At 36.6% G+C, this 15,305-nt stretch overlaps 1 protein-coding gene across 1 annotated transcript; it reads right to left on the bottom strand.

Annotated features, from left to right (window-relative positions):
- On the bottom strand, window positions 1-14,661 carry LOC104092525 (probable inactive ATP-dependent zinc metalloprotease FTSHI 4, chloroplastic). The gene is made up of 17 exons (XM_009598136.4): window positions 14,309-14,661; window positions 13,949-14,204; window positions 13,055-13,430; window positions 11,769-12,027; window positions 7,615-7,746; window positions 6,038-6,112; window positions 5,830-5,955; window positions 5,617-5,726; window positions 5,465-5,543; window positions 5,241-5,378; window positions 5,031-5,142; window positions 2,588-2,751; window positions 2,404-2,509; window positions 2,201-2,277; window positions 1,625-1,768; window positions 1,382-1,545; window positions 1-615 (listed from the first exon to the last, which is right to left on the bottom strand). The coding sequence occupies exons 1-16, from the start codon at window positions 14,540-14,542 to the stop codon at window positions 1,402-1,404; spliced, it is 2,532 nt and encodes an 843-aa protein (XP_009596431.1). The 5' UTR covers window positions 14,543-14,661; the 3' UTR covers window positions 1-615; window positions 1,382-1,401.
- Window positions 14,662-15,305: the final 644 nt, after the last annotated feature.

Below are 15,305 nucleotides of genomic sequence, written 5' to 3'. Positions count from 1 at the left end.
TCAGAGAAAAAAGCTCAAGAATTTAATCACGCTAGCTGATGAGGGAAAGCAATGAATTTGAGTTCAGAATACAGCAAAACTAACACTGCACTAACTGATCTAAAAGTAATTATGACAATGGTATCACCACTATAACCTATTTTGAAGCAGAGGAATTTGAATCTCCAGTTATTACAAAATTTTCGATGGGACTTTTAAGGGACAGGGAAGGGGGTTGGAGTTGGTGTAGGAATAATTACAAAATTTAACTAAAAGGCACTTTCCCGACCAGTGGGGAACCCAGCTGAGTTGATTGACTGATTGGACTAAAAGGGCCACCTTGTATCCCATCATCTAGAATAAGTTTCTTCGCCCCTCTTGAGTTTCTTTTCCTTGTGCTGCTAATTTTTCAGCTTGGCATTCCTCCAAAACACTCCACAAGCGGCTAGCTTTTAAGCTGGCCTCGTCGGAATATTTTATTATCTCACATGAAGATATGCATAGCATAGCCGCGGACTAGATCTAATCTCAAAAAACATGAATATGCTACAGATGTCAAGACACTTCTTCGAGCAATGCGAGTGGCTGGCTCCTTATATCTAAAACAAACAACAAATGAAGAGTACAGCAGCCTGCCTGCAACCAATTACGCAAATCAGGAGGAACATTGATTAATACCCCCCCCCCCCCCCCGGGTCCAATTTGCTTGCTGCACTTTGACGTTGCATAATAATTAAGAGAAGCTGAAAATGTTTAGTTATCTGTTGAGAGACATGTATCATTTTTTGACTTTCTGTATTGCAGAATGATATAATAAGGATAAATTTGTATTGACAACAATAAAAGTAGGACCCACAAAACATTTTGCAGTATTTTAAGATGTACTAAAATTTCTACTTAAGGAAAGGGAACAACATTGTGGGACAACTCAAAAAGGAACGTAGTATGAGCATTTCTGGACAGAGGCAGGTAAAAAATTTCCCAAACTAATTTGTTTGTGCTATAATAATGACGAATATGTTTCTGGCTTGCATCTCCAGGCACTAAGCCATTAATGGCAAGTTACTCCTGCTTAAAGTGAAGGTTGAGTAGTCATATGCTTCAACTCAGTTTAGCAAAAGTTCACAAGCTTTATGCTGATTACTAAGATCACTGGGTTACAAACTCAACTTTGCTTTTAGTGAACAGGTCAGGATCTACACTAACAAACCCCCCAACCCCACCCCCAAAAAAAAACCTTTCCTGGTCCAATAATATGCATTTAATTTTTAGAAAATAATATGGGCCAAGCAATAATGCAACTCAGGCAATCAGGAAATGACGTCACATTCTCATGGAATTAAAACAAACAAAATAAAGTCATAGCTGCACAACATATGCCACCCAGAACTAGTGTCAAAACCTGTATTTGTTATTTGGATGCTATAGGAAATGACTGGGCATCAGAAGCTGTGGTTTCTCCTTGTCTTCTTCAATTTCAACTGATGCTGCAGCTTTTATTTCCTCGACCCTTTTATCCCATATACCATCTATTAGCTTCCACGTTTCATCACTAATTATCTGGGTCTGCGTAAAAAAAGAAATGCCATCAATACATAGAGTATTCATCATAAAGATCACTAAATACAGCATCCATTGTGCTTACCTCCATAGGTCGTGGTGCACCAAAAGTTGAAAATCCAACATTTCCAGGTGCAAACGTCACCCTCCCTGGAAGTGAAACCCCATGGACTCCCCACCTTCCAGCATATATAAGGGCTCCATATTCATCAACAGGACACACAGTAGGCTGAAAAATGAAAGAAACTTTAAAACTACAAATGCTATTTTGCAGCAACATTCAAGTAGAAGAGTAATATTAAGCAAGCAGAGTGGCCAAGCACGAGAGGGGAAAAAAAGCAAGAGGCAGTTGCTCGTATGCCACCGACAGTAAGCACAATGGCATTTTCCGAGTGAATAGGTGTTGTCGATCTCTAAATTATGCAACATGTAACCCAAGAGCTTGGACACAAGCCCAGTTTGCCTGTATGCCAAATCTACTCCAAAGAACACCGAACCAGTACAACCTCCTCGAAAATGTTTTATCAATGACGTATTCTTAGTTGTTTTTATTTCTTTTTCTTTTTTGGGGAGGAAAGAAAAGGAATAGAAAAGAAGAAAATTGCATAACTCTTCCTCAATCAAATCAGTAAAACCGCTGGCAAGAGAAGTAACAAATCACCTGAGGACTTTTAGGCGAGCTTTTGTATATGCTCCAAATTTCATCAGCTTTGATCTCTCCTTCCTCAAGCAACACATCTGATCAATAGTCAACACACAAGCATGAGCCAATCAACAGTAAGTATCCAAAGCCAGTTGCACAATTTTACAAATCTTGGAGACAATCCTTAAAGTGGCTAGATAATCAAGATTAAATAACTTTACCTGTAATTGTCTCTACAGCGGCATGGTTCTCCTTTAGAATAGACAAACATTTCTCCACGGCATATCTCATGTACTCATCTCTAAGTGCTTCAATTTTAGAAGGGAGCTGCAAAACACAATAACAAGAATGCAAATTAGACATCTAATAAACTTATAGCTTATATAAAATCCAGTATATACTCACGTTTGGTACGAGATCTCTCTGGTATCTGTAATAAGCTTTTCCCAAGGCAGTCAACCCTGTCTGAAGTATCAAAAATTCTGCAAGCCTGGAAGCTTCTAAAGTTGCTTTTGCAGAGATCCAACATAGATTGTCAACTCCAAACATTTTTTCCTCAATTACTCTGGCTACAGAGTCGATCTATCAGTGGTCCACATGAAAGAATCAAACCAAGCAAAAGGAAAATAACAAAGAAACAAAAAAAAGGCCTTTTAAGCAGGGTTCATATTGTAACACGTGATGTCTATTTATCTTTGATATTAGGGGTATTTCCATGGGTTTTCCATGTTATTGTGTTCATACAGATGTATTGAATCTATCATGTTCTAAATTGTGCAACCTCTCAAACCAATGCCTTGCAAACTTTGAAACTTTGAAAAAGATGTAATAAAGCACAAACTTAGAGACATTACAAGACGAACAGATTACCAGTTTGAATTATGATAAATCTACGAGACTACGATAATGGCTATACTTTTGTTAAGAATATTGATGGAAATTTATAAAAGAGGAAGAGAATTTTGCAAATGACATTCATTGACCTAGAAAAAGCAGAGTGTAAAAGAAGTGCTGAGACAAAAGGAATTTATATCAAGTATATAACGCTATAAAAGATATATAGATGACAGTCACAAGTATGAAAAATAGCGGAAGAAGATATGCAGAAGTATCCCATAATCGTGAGTTTATACCAAGGATTTGCCTTGAGTCCTTGTTTGCCCCTGTTATGGATAACCTAACCAATAGTATTTAGAATAAAGTTCCATGGTGCATGTCATTTTTAGATGATATTATGTTAATCGACGAAACTAAGCAACGAAATTAACCAAAAGCTCGAACTATGAAAGCACTATAGAGCATTCTTTTAGGGTAACTAAAATTAAGACAGAGTACATGCGTGATAGATTATGATGATGATGATGGTGATGATGATGTAACACACAGAACAAAAAATTGGATTGTTGAGAGTGCTATGGGACAGGAATCTAACCAACAAAATGGAAAGGAAGCTTTATCAAAATGGTCGTGAGAATGAAGGGCCTTAGATAAGGGAGCACTATGCGACAGGAAGACCGAAATCGTTGAAGAAAGAATGTTGGGTATTAGATGAGTACCGTTGAAACCCAGATGTGCAGTCATATAATGTTACATACATTCAAAATGATCATGTTCTACGGTTCTAGTAGCAAAATATCCACATAGACAATAACAATTAGCTGGGATTAAGGCTTTATTATTGTGGTCGCACATATATTAAGCTGGTGTTTGCCATGAACCCCTTTTTGGTCTTTTTTAGCTTGGTCAGACACTTGTATGTCAATGCAGGAAGTAATGTTGAATTTTAGAGGACCCTTAGTCCAAAATGCTTTAATTTGACTTAAACAAATTAATAACCTGTATTAAAGTGATTTACGCTCTAGTTAAGCGAAACGCTCATAGAGAATTCATATATCCGACCCTAACTAGTCGGAAATAGAAGCTCAGAATATTGATTGATTGATTAATATGAGTAAGTATAGGCTTAAATTCCCAATATTTCTACCTAATGATTGTAACCACTTTTAATATATCTGGAATTATCTCATTTTTGGTTTAATTTGAATTCCTTTTTCCTTTTTTGATAATTGATAGTAAGGTTTTATTTGAATTCTTACAGCAGCAGTGACATAACCAAGAAGTTATGAATGTCAAAGCTTCCAATTTTAAAACTTTCCATACGAAATTACAGTCAAATATTTCAGTAACTGAGCTCCTGGAGTCAACATAGAAGGTTAAGGTCATTGTACTCCTATCTAGCATACTCCTTGGCTCTGATGGGTAGCTTGTTCCGCAACTTAACTCTCGACAACCTCACAGCTGATATGCTTGAAGACTCACTGGTGGGTAGAGATCACCATTTGGAGGGTTTATCAGGGATAGACATTCTTACGCTGTAAAATGAACAGGAGTTGAAACATAGATTCAGGAAAACATCACCCAAGTAGAGATATACAGAAAGGTTCCTGAACCTCTTCTTTTTTTTGGGCAAGGTAGAAAGGTACCTTCACATCAAGTTTACTTCCAACAAAAACTCTAATATTTTCCCCTAAGTTTACTTAAGCTACTACAGTATCTCCCATCCTCAATATATTGATCCAGCATTGTTTTACCTTAACGAACTTTCCCATTCTCAAGGACTTGCTTAGCAAATTCCTCAGTTAATATTCTCCTTATCTAAATAATAAAGTAGCAGGAAGCTGCAGAGAACCTAAGAAAGTCACATAACGTGTTATAGTACAATACCATTGTTGGAGATGGGAACAGTGAGAAACCGATTTCAAACAAAAGATCCATAAAGAAGATTCACACAAGTGTTTATAGAACGACAATATTGAACACAGAAATATTATTTCATTTTCCAACTTACGAGCACATGCACGGACTATTGAGTTCACATAATCTGCTTTCCTTTTAAACACTCTGCCTCCAATTTCCATGAATTGCATATTGGGCTGACTACGGATGGATTTGATATCCGTCTGTCATTATACCAAAGACCAAATATACAGGAATATGAGCACATTGCAAATTTAAGAAATACTAAGAATGAGTAACATGATATCTGTATGAGTTAAACCTCAGTGAATGGTCGGTAGGGATCTGGAAGGTAACATGCAAGAACTGCAACAGCAGCTTCTCTGTAAGCTAGTCTCAGTGTTAGCTCCTCAGGGACCTCAGTGCTATCTTCTTGACCCGTTTCAAATGTGCCCTTTTGCTGTAATATTATATGATATAACATGAACATAATGACCTGATTCAAACATATAAAAGATGCTGCACATCTCAATTTTTAGCACCTACCCTCTTCAAGGCCTCAAGAAGTTCATCTCGTCCAATATAATCTAAGTCTTTCCTCGCAGTCAATATTCCAGCTTCATTCCTGCCCAGAAGAAGGTGTGAGCTAGTCCCTCCAAATGCTGAATTAAAAGGAATTACAGTTGAGGATTATGTACAATATATTTTGAAGTTCAGCTCCAGTAAAATCTTCTGTGAGCTCTGCAATTTCCTGTAACAAAGTGTCCTTTTCCTCTTCTGACCGGAAAAATTTATTTCGAGCATGTACCTGAGATATTTGAAATGAGGATCAAACATACTGACACAAGAAATCCAGACAATCTTCTAAAGATTAATAGATGTCAATCATTAGTGAGCAAGCAGCGACATACCATCAATATGGCCAATCTACCGTCTTTTGAGGGCAAACCGACCCTAATAATCTTGTCAAAACGACCCTTTCTTAACAGCGCAGGATCAAGAATGTCCAATCTATTGGTTGCACCAATAACTAATACCTGATAAATCAGCATTTAACAGCAAACCTTAGAAGCTCCTATTACTTCTCTATGGGAAACCATCATCTTAACTATACTGTACCTGTGATGTTGACACTTTAAATCCATCCATTTCCGTCAATATCTGAAGAAGCCCCTGTTCCCTCTCTGCACCACCCTAAGAAAGCAAACACATGTCGTTTAATACATAAAATTATTTCAACGCAGTGCAGATGTATGTTAATTAACGAAATTAGTGAGCGAACCAACTGAACGTACTATGGAGAAGCAAGACGTTTAGTATTAGAAGTAATACAGAATATATGTATTGTAGATTTAGCTCCCCATAACAAGAATGAAGTTGAAGTGATATTAGACGGGACTGCAGTTCCTAGGGTAGACAATCCAGATATTTAAACTCAGTGTTCTAGATGAATGGTATGACAGATCAAGAGATAACAGATAAACTAGAATAGCTTAAATAGAAGGGTGCAGCAGGACAGCTCTGCAGTAGGAAGATATTTACCCCCGTGAAAGGCAAATTCTATAGGAGAATTGTGAGACCAAAACTATTATACGGGGTGATTGTTGAGCCTATAAGGCCTAAGATGTTCACAAGATGAGTGTCATAGAAATGTAAATGTTAGAATAGATATACGATTATACAAGATTTGACATGATCATAAAATGATTACAGTCACTAAAAGGTGCAAGTAGCACATATAGAGGATAAAACAAGAGAAAGTAGTCTCAGATGGTTCGGCTATGTTCTCTGTGGACTTCCAATTGCACCGGTCTATAACTATGACACTACGATAATCAAAAGTGTTAAGATCGAGAGGAGGCAGAACTAACATCACGTGAAAAGAAGTTGTTTGCCAACAGTCTCTCGATATCTGTGAAAACTTAGAAAAACATAACATACTATAATCAAAAGATCCTTATAGGCAACACCAACTAGTTTGAATTAAGGCTTAGTCATGTTGATACACTTACATACCTTTGGTGTTCGCCAGGAGTCTTTTTAGATTGTTCAGAGTATTGTATGTCGGTAATGCAGAGAACCTCTAGTGTTAGAGAACTCCTAATTTATTTGTAAAGACAAATTATTGAAAGGAAACGGTCCACTGGAGCTGACCTATTTCCTATTCCCAACTAGTTCAGGATTGAGGCACAGTTATTGTTTTTCTGGTAGTGACAAGTCTTCAATATATTATTCAATATTGCACTTGTGGATACCATTATACCAAAAGGCTAAGCAATAGTCAAAGTAAAGATGACCACCAAATTGACAAAGGAGCACCTGAAAACAAACTATCCACTAGATGCGCTTAAGTTAATCTAAGTCCCTCTATTTAACCCACTAACCAAAAGAAAACCCACCCTTTATTGCTTTTTTTTTTTTTTTTGAGTAAGCACCTTTTTTCTTGCTTTTTTGTACATTTGTTGTATAGGTTTAGAAGTGACAGACACAATAGCGTGTAGGCACAGCTCTTAGAGAACAAGGATATGGAAATATCTGCAGATGGGTTAAGAAGACATGCATCCAAGTTTCATATGAACTTGAACGTCATTTCATAATTACCAGTGAAGAGTGATATCTCAAAACCAAAAATTACTAACGGGAGAATAAGTTATTTATTATGCAAAGAAAAAAAAGAAAAAGATATTGTATCATACCCCACCAATATCTGGTCCACCACGTTTGCTGCCAATTGCATCTATCTCATCAATGAAAATAATAGAAGGAGCAAATGATCTGGCACTGGAAAAAAGGTCCTTCACACGTGAAGCAGCCACACCGGCAAACATCTGCATAGATGTGAAAGGTTAGACGCTACAAATGCTGCCAAAACAAAAGGAGAAATTCCTGAATCAAATATTGGAGTGCTAGTATAGATAGTACACACATATGGAAGTAAAGAAGCCTAGGCTAAGGGCCTTAGGGCACATGCTTCTGGTTTTGTCTACTTCCTCCTACTTATTTTTCCCTATCTTGGGTTACATTCTGCTGAAGGTTTAAAGAATATTGCTGAAGTCACCAACTCGTTTGATAGGCAGGAAAAAAGATATCTGCTTTTTGGGATAATGGGTACATATTCTTAGGACATGCTGTCCCTCTATTACAGCTAGACAAAGAAGGAATGCTGACTAATAGAGCTAACCCAAACTCCATAGCATGAAGGAGAAACAACAAGGTATACATAGTGGCAAGGGATAAAAGGAACGTGGAAAATTTTATCACCATTTTCTGACCCACATGCACTTTGAAATAGGCAATTTAGTGCTCTGAAATAATTTTACCCTTTCCCTTGGACTCAATTTGACTGGGATAAAGCCGTTCCTACAATAATTAGCATTTTTGTTTGGAATCTCCTATTTGACTTTGTATGCGGGGATTTCAGAATCAGTTAAGGAAATAAATTTAGCGGTTGTGGTTTCAGACGAAAAAGAAATTTGAACAGTCTATTTCCATAACTTTTCATGATACGATGGCATTATAGTAGTGAGCGCTTTTACTTCTCAGATCGGCAAGTACTTCTTCCAAACGGTGATGAAGTGGCATAAAATGTAACATCAAAGCCCGACTTCCGCATGAATGAGACAAAGTGCATTACAAAATAGAACGCAGCACTCTCCTGGAGATAGAAAGGAACTTGTAACACAATATTCTAGTAAATAAGTTCTTCATAAATAGAAGATGATGCATCCACTTTTGAATGGATCAACTGTAGGGGCACTCAATCCCTCAACTTTAACTACTTTTGCTCTTCTTTATACCAAATAAGTGAAATGATCCTTCCCCTTCCACATTTACTTCCACTCCTCCAACCTTACTATTTAAACCCCAACGAAGTAATGAATTGTGAGACCATCTCATCTTAAGACTTAAGCTACAGAGAGAGCACACATTTAAATACAACAACATACCCAGTATTATCCCACAAGAGCACACATTTAAATACTTAAGTATATTACGTGCCAGCACAATTCCTTACATGTGCGACTGGATTTTTTATTTTTTTTTGAGTCGCAGTGATGCTTGCATCAGGGTAGGCTGTCTACATCACACCCCTTCGGGTGCGGCTCTTTCCCAGACACGCATGAACGCGGGATGCTTCGTGCATTGGGCTAACCTTTTAGTGAGATTTGAACCCGGGATCTTTTGTTTGCTCCGCAAGGTAGTCAGAGCCAGCCAGTTTTTCATTAAACAGGCTTGCCAGCTCTGATACCATATTGAATTCTATGATCATCTTATCTAAAAGCATAAACTATTAGAATAAGCACACGTTTAAGCATTCTACTTATATTATGTAATTAAAAGAAAATGAATAAGACTTAAAATTTGTAAAAGAACTCAGAAAGTAATTTAGAGGAATTTGTTTTCCTCCAAATCACTTTCTAACTTTTAAGTCTTATTCACGGTGTCAGATCGAGGATTAAGACAGGTTCAAAGCGGGTTTAATTCTAGCTATTGCAGCCAATTTAACAATAATGAAGTTTTTTTTAGAGAAATTTGTGGCGAAGGCAGAGACTTGCCGGGGGTGATTTGGATGTTCAACACTTTGCGGTTATTGTGAAGTAAGATTCGACTTGTTGAAGATTATATGAAGAAGACTGGGCAAATTTATTTTGTCAGAAAATTCAGGTCAAAGAGGAGATTTGTTAGTCGTTTGCCCTCATTTTCTTATCATGTTTGGGTTTCGGCAACACATTTACTATAATTGGTTTTTTCATAAATTTGTCATAATTGGCTTTTCCCTTTTCCATTTTTTTTTTTGAGAAGGTAAGTTCCTAACTATAAGTTGTGTATAGAGTTCCCTTTTTATTTTTATATATTTATTTTGTACTTTCTCCTAGCGATAGGAAGGTGTGGAGGTCGAAGATTAAGGTGGTGCGTTGACAGGTAGTTGTAAGTTTCTCCTAGGTTTACCAGTAGTACTAGTATATTCTTGTTGTTGGTTGAAAGTTACTTCCTTTTAGTTTGTTATTTTATCTGGTACGTAGTAACCTCGTCCATTTTTTTTTGAAAATTGCTACTGGAAATTGTTGCTCCCTGATTGTTACTATTAGATGCAACTCTTTCTCCCTTTTACTGGAAATTGTTGCTCCCTAATTGTTACTATCTGATGCTACTTTTTCTCTTCTTTTTCCTTATCGTCTTTTGTCTCCCTCGTCTTTCTTTCTTCTTCTTCTTCTTCTTCTTCTTCTTCTTCTTTTTCCCTTTTCTTCCTTTCCACCTTATCTTAAGCAGAGGGTATATCGGAAACAACCTCTCTACCTCTCCAGGTAGGAGTAAGGTCTGCATACACACTACCCTCCCCATACCCCACTTGTGAGATTATACTGGGTATGTTGTTGTATTTTGTACTTTCTCCCTTTTTATTATTTTTATTTTTATTCTTTGAATAGGAGAGCTCAACCTAACTAGCTTATTTTACCGCTTGGGCTTCTCTCTCGACACTCGGCACATGGAGCTACTTTTGGCTTCTTTATCTATCTCTGAATTCAGCCCATCGAGCCAACCGCTTTCTCTCTTCATATTGCTCTGGGCTTCTCTCTCAATTCAGCCCATTGGCTACTCTGGGCTTCTACATATCTCTCTCTAATTCATCCTATCGCGCTCGTGACATAGCCCAACTCCACTCATTAGCTTGTTGAGTCTAATTTGTCCCCCTCTACTCCATGCTCACTCCTGTCAAGTCTCTTCTTTCTTCAAAAAATAATAGTATCTAAAAACAATTCTTTAGAGTAAACCCTAGAACTGGGTTACACGTGCGGGAAGAAGTTAGGGAATACACTTGTTCCTTATTGGTTGTGTAGGCTTTCCAAAAGAGTCAATAATGCTCTGGGTCACTCCACCCATTATCTTAAGGTTTTGGGTTGAGGCACAAATTCTTTCGCACCAAACATAGTCAGCTGTTAGATAAATTTTCCTACAGACCGATGTAGAAAGTTAGATAGTGCTCAAACATGAGATATCTTGCTTTTGCTAACCGATCATACCCAGGATGATTACTTCGGGCTATTAATTTCTGAGGAGTTTCTGGACATTAACAATTGAAACATGCCCGTGGAGACCACAACATAGGACAGGCCATCAAAGAATCATCTATAAGCTTTACCAGCATCCTAATTAAAGTCTATCCTGCTACTGTGGGGAACTAAGACTGACAGTTGATGGTCCACGATCCAGCTTTGTAGCATCGCGAATATAGCACAAAAAGCAGGTAACAACAACAACAACAAAAAACCCAGTGAAATCCCACAAAAAGCAGGTAAGTGATTACAAAAGGTTTACTAGAAGGAAGGAATGACCGAAGACGTTCAGTTCAGTCGTGCTAATTTATAGCATCCAATAAGATATCCCACAATGTTTTTGTTCAGATATAAAGAACTGAAAATAAGCTAAAGCAAAATTGGAAAGAGAAACAAGATTTATATGTTAAAAAATAAAAAGAAAGAAACAAATGAACAAACATGCAAGTGTTTACCAGAAATAAACAAAACAGGTTCAAGAAACAGAAGACAGAAGCTAATGAAAACTTTGTTATCTTTAACATGCAATTGTTGGAATACGGCAGGAAAACCAGGAATATGTTCATCGATAATTTTGCAACTTAAAAGTATGGATTTGCCAATATAATTGGAATGCAGCTTTCATTTTTGAGTCCATTATAGCTGATTGTCATAGATGCCGTGTTTAACCCTGTAAGTGCATGTTGTTACCCAAAACACAAATCAATTAACAAAACTTTCACAATCTTGCAACTGTCAGAATTTACTCATCCATTTTAGTGTATCTGAAGGTTGCAATCGTGAGTACTTCTCACCTCAACAAAATCAGTACCATTAGCAGCAAAAAAAGGTAATCCCGCTTCTCCAGCAATAGCTTTTGCCAGAAGTGTTTTACCAGTTCCAGGAGGACCATGGAGAAGCACACCTTTTGGACAATAAATCCCTTTGTTTTGAAACTCGTCTTCATTCTTCAGTATTCGGACAATCTCTTGAAGCTCTCTCTTAATATATTCTTGCCCAGCGAAATCATCAAAAGTTATACCAGTTTTTTCTTCTGCTGATATGAATTTTGCTCTGATGGCAGATGGTAAAAAGAGAATTACAATCTAATGTTGCATTAAGGGGTCAAACTGTAGTCCAGTTAAGAATACAGATATGTTAATAACAGAAAAGGTTATTCTGCAGTGAGGTTGCTTTCCCCATTTTCCAATAGTCATAAAACAGTAGCAGAAAAGATAAAAATACAGAAACAAGCTTCTTGCATGCAAAACTAAATCATCTCCTCTTTTTTTTTTTTCCTTATTTGCATTTATCACTTTTTTTTAATTTGTAATTAGCATTTATCATTGTTACTCAAGAAACTCCAAAATGTTCATATCTTTTTGATTCCCTTCACCCCTTACACACTTCACGTATATGCAAGTTGACAAGCGTGCATAAACATAACAAATACAGCAAGCAAATGACCAGTATAACACTTCTATTGACTGAAAAGCAAATAGTAAAAAGAAACAAAAAGAACAGAACAACAATAACAACAAATAAGAAGGAATTCTTAGGAAATAAGCAATCATATGCATTGTGACAGCTATTTTCCAAGTAAAGCAAGAAGAATTTAGACCACAGGGTTCTAGAATAAAATCCACAAAAAGGAAGGAAAAAAAGAAGTCGGAAAGATTTTGATGCTTAATCGCAAGACTAATATTTTCAACGGTGATTCAGAAAAGCACAATTCACAAACCAAGTGAAGACCTATTGGAGTTCTAAGACTTTGAGCTTTGCTCCAATGACTACATTTCCAGGCACTAGGCATACATGTGAGCTTTGAAATTATGCCGCATTTTGGGCTTTTTCACTTCCATAGTCAAGTCAAAAGTTTAGGGAAATTGGTCCTAAAGGAGAATTATTACCTATCAACAGCTCACAGTAAAATCATTCTAATTCACAACATATACAATTTCAAGCCTGGTTACAAAACAAAGGCAATACTTTGACAAAGTGAGCTTTAAGATATAAAGTCAACTTCTCTACAACATATATAACTGAAAAGGAAGTTCACAGCTAATAAACAGATAAACAAACAGCTAAAGTTTTCAATTACCGGCTCTTTCCTAATGAACCAAGGGCACGCTGCTTTTGTGGCTCGCTTATCTTTTTGGGGGCGCTTCCCAAATCGCAAGGTATTAGTTTTGAATAAATTGGTCTCATCTTATTATCAATCCAAATGTATAAGACAACTGAAAGGGCGAGTCGCATAGACCACACAACTGCTGTTGCAACAGTAGAGTAGACTTCAGCAGGGATGTTATTCACATTATACACATCTACATTCACAAGCTGTTGATGCAACTTCCTCCAAACATCATTCCAGCAATCTATCGGCATCCGGTCAACAACATGACGCTTGAAAACAATATCCTTTCTATTTTCCCCTCCTGAGCCTTTTGTTTTTCCATCCTTGTAATATGGTAGAATCACTACAAAGAAACCAGAAATACCAAATAAAACAAACTACGGAATAAACAAAGAAAATTTAGACATCTAGACAGGAAGGATAGTGAAGATTAACTGCCCCAGTCATATTTCATGCATTGCCCATTTATCTGAAATATAACCAATAGAAAGCTGAAATGCTGTAAGATATTAGCTAGTATTAGATGTTGCATAAATGATTCTAAGTGGAAAACCATCTTGATAACTGATAACTAAGTTATAAATTTAGATATTGACAGAAATCAACAATAAAATAGTTAAAAATGACTCTGAACCTTCAATACCTAGAATTATATTCTTTCAATTTGTGCACCTGCTGCCCAAACGCACGCATAATAGTTAAGCTGGGGAACTTGACGTGTGTGCCTGCTACCTTGAATCATATTCTTTTAATTTGTTATGATGCTCGATCGAAAAAAGGCCTTCTATTGCTTAGCGAGGTGTATGTGCAAAGCATTATCATAACAAAATGAAAAAAGTAACCACGTAGATAATAATTAACCTGAAACGGTCTGGCCATAGTTGGAATACTCCATAAACTGCACATTATTTGCATTGAGAAGGTTCTGAAATTGACTGTAGTCTATTTTATGAGAATTTTCGGGGTCCCACTCAGTACCCTTCAATTTTCCCTGCATAGCCAGCAATTTCCTACTCCATTCTGAAGCCAGCAGAAGCTGCCTCTCTAATTGAACATTTGCCTTTCTTTCAAATTCCTCTAACTTATTTATCCGTTCACGCTCTGCCTCCTTCAGTTTCTGATCCACATTTAACAAAATCACATAGCATTAAAAACCAATTTTACTACTGAAGTAACTATTCATAATTAACAACTTTTTACCACATTCATCATAAAATTTACCTCAAAGAGCTGCTGAGCTGACTCAGTTTCGTCATTAACAGAGTTGGAATTGGAAGTAGAAGTGAAGCCGGACTTACAGGCTTGGATATTGAGGGATTTTGAGCCAATAGAGAAGCAATATCTCCGGCGAGGTCGGAGCTGTAAATTGAAAGGAGTGAATACAGATGGAGAGAATCTGGGTAGGGTTTTAGGAGGGAAGGAGGGTTTTAGTAAATGGATACTGCTGGATGTCATTCTTAGTTTTTCTGTTGGATTAGCTCATACGCACTCTTTTGATGTTCTCTTATCCATGAGTGACAAAACCTCATTTTCTACAATGCAGCGTTGAGTTGTTAGTCTACTTTTTTTTAATTTTTACAACAAGGAGAGGCATGTGTCCGAATAAGAAGAGACAACATTTCTCATTTTGGCCTGAGTTATTATTAGTTACCACTTGAATAGAATAACATGATGTATACATTTTATGTGTTTTGTTTACTGATTTTTTATGATATATTTTTCTGATTTCTTGTTAATTGAAATATCTCTAATGATCCATAAAATTGATCATCCCAATTTGGAATAAGAAAAAAAGACTTCATTACATATTACCTTTTTATTCTTTCAAAACTTGTAATTGTTACTCTATGTCACGATTCAAATTGACAAAAAATAAATTGGAATATTGCAACTGCCATCAAACGAGCACAATGCCTCAAACCTATTAGTTTAATGCAGCACTTATACACTAAGAGGGGTGAATAGTGTATCAACCAATTAAAATTTTCTAACAGAAATTTTATGTTATACACAAAATGAGGTTCTTGAACTGGTTCTTTTAACTCATATAACTAAAAATGCAAAAGATAATGAAAACAGAAATTTTTACATGAAAACCCTCTTACTCAAGGGAGTAAAAATCACGATCCAACTCTGTGATTTTTCTCACAACTTCACTAAAAACAACGAGCAGTTTCAGGTTACAAAATACTTTTATAACCTAAGAGGCTAAATATAG

Source organism: Nicotiana tomentosiformis, chromosome 4 (genome assembly GCF_000390325.3).
Source record: "Nicotiana tomentosiformis chromosome 4, ASM39032v3, whole genome shotgun sequence".
Taxonomy (NCBI): Eukaryota; Viridiplantae; Streptophyta; class Magnoliopsida; order Solanales; family Solanaceae; genus Nicotiana; species Nicotiana tomentosiformis.
Note: the sequence above shows the minus strand (reverse complement) of the source record. Positions and strands in the feature narration are given on the sequence as shown.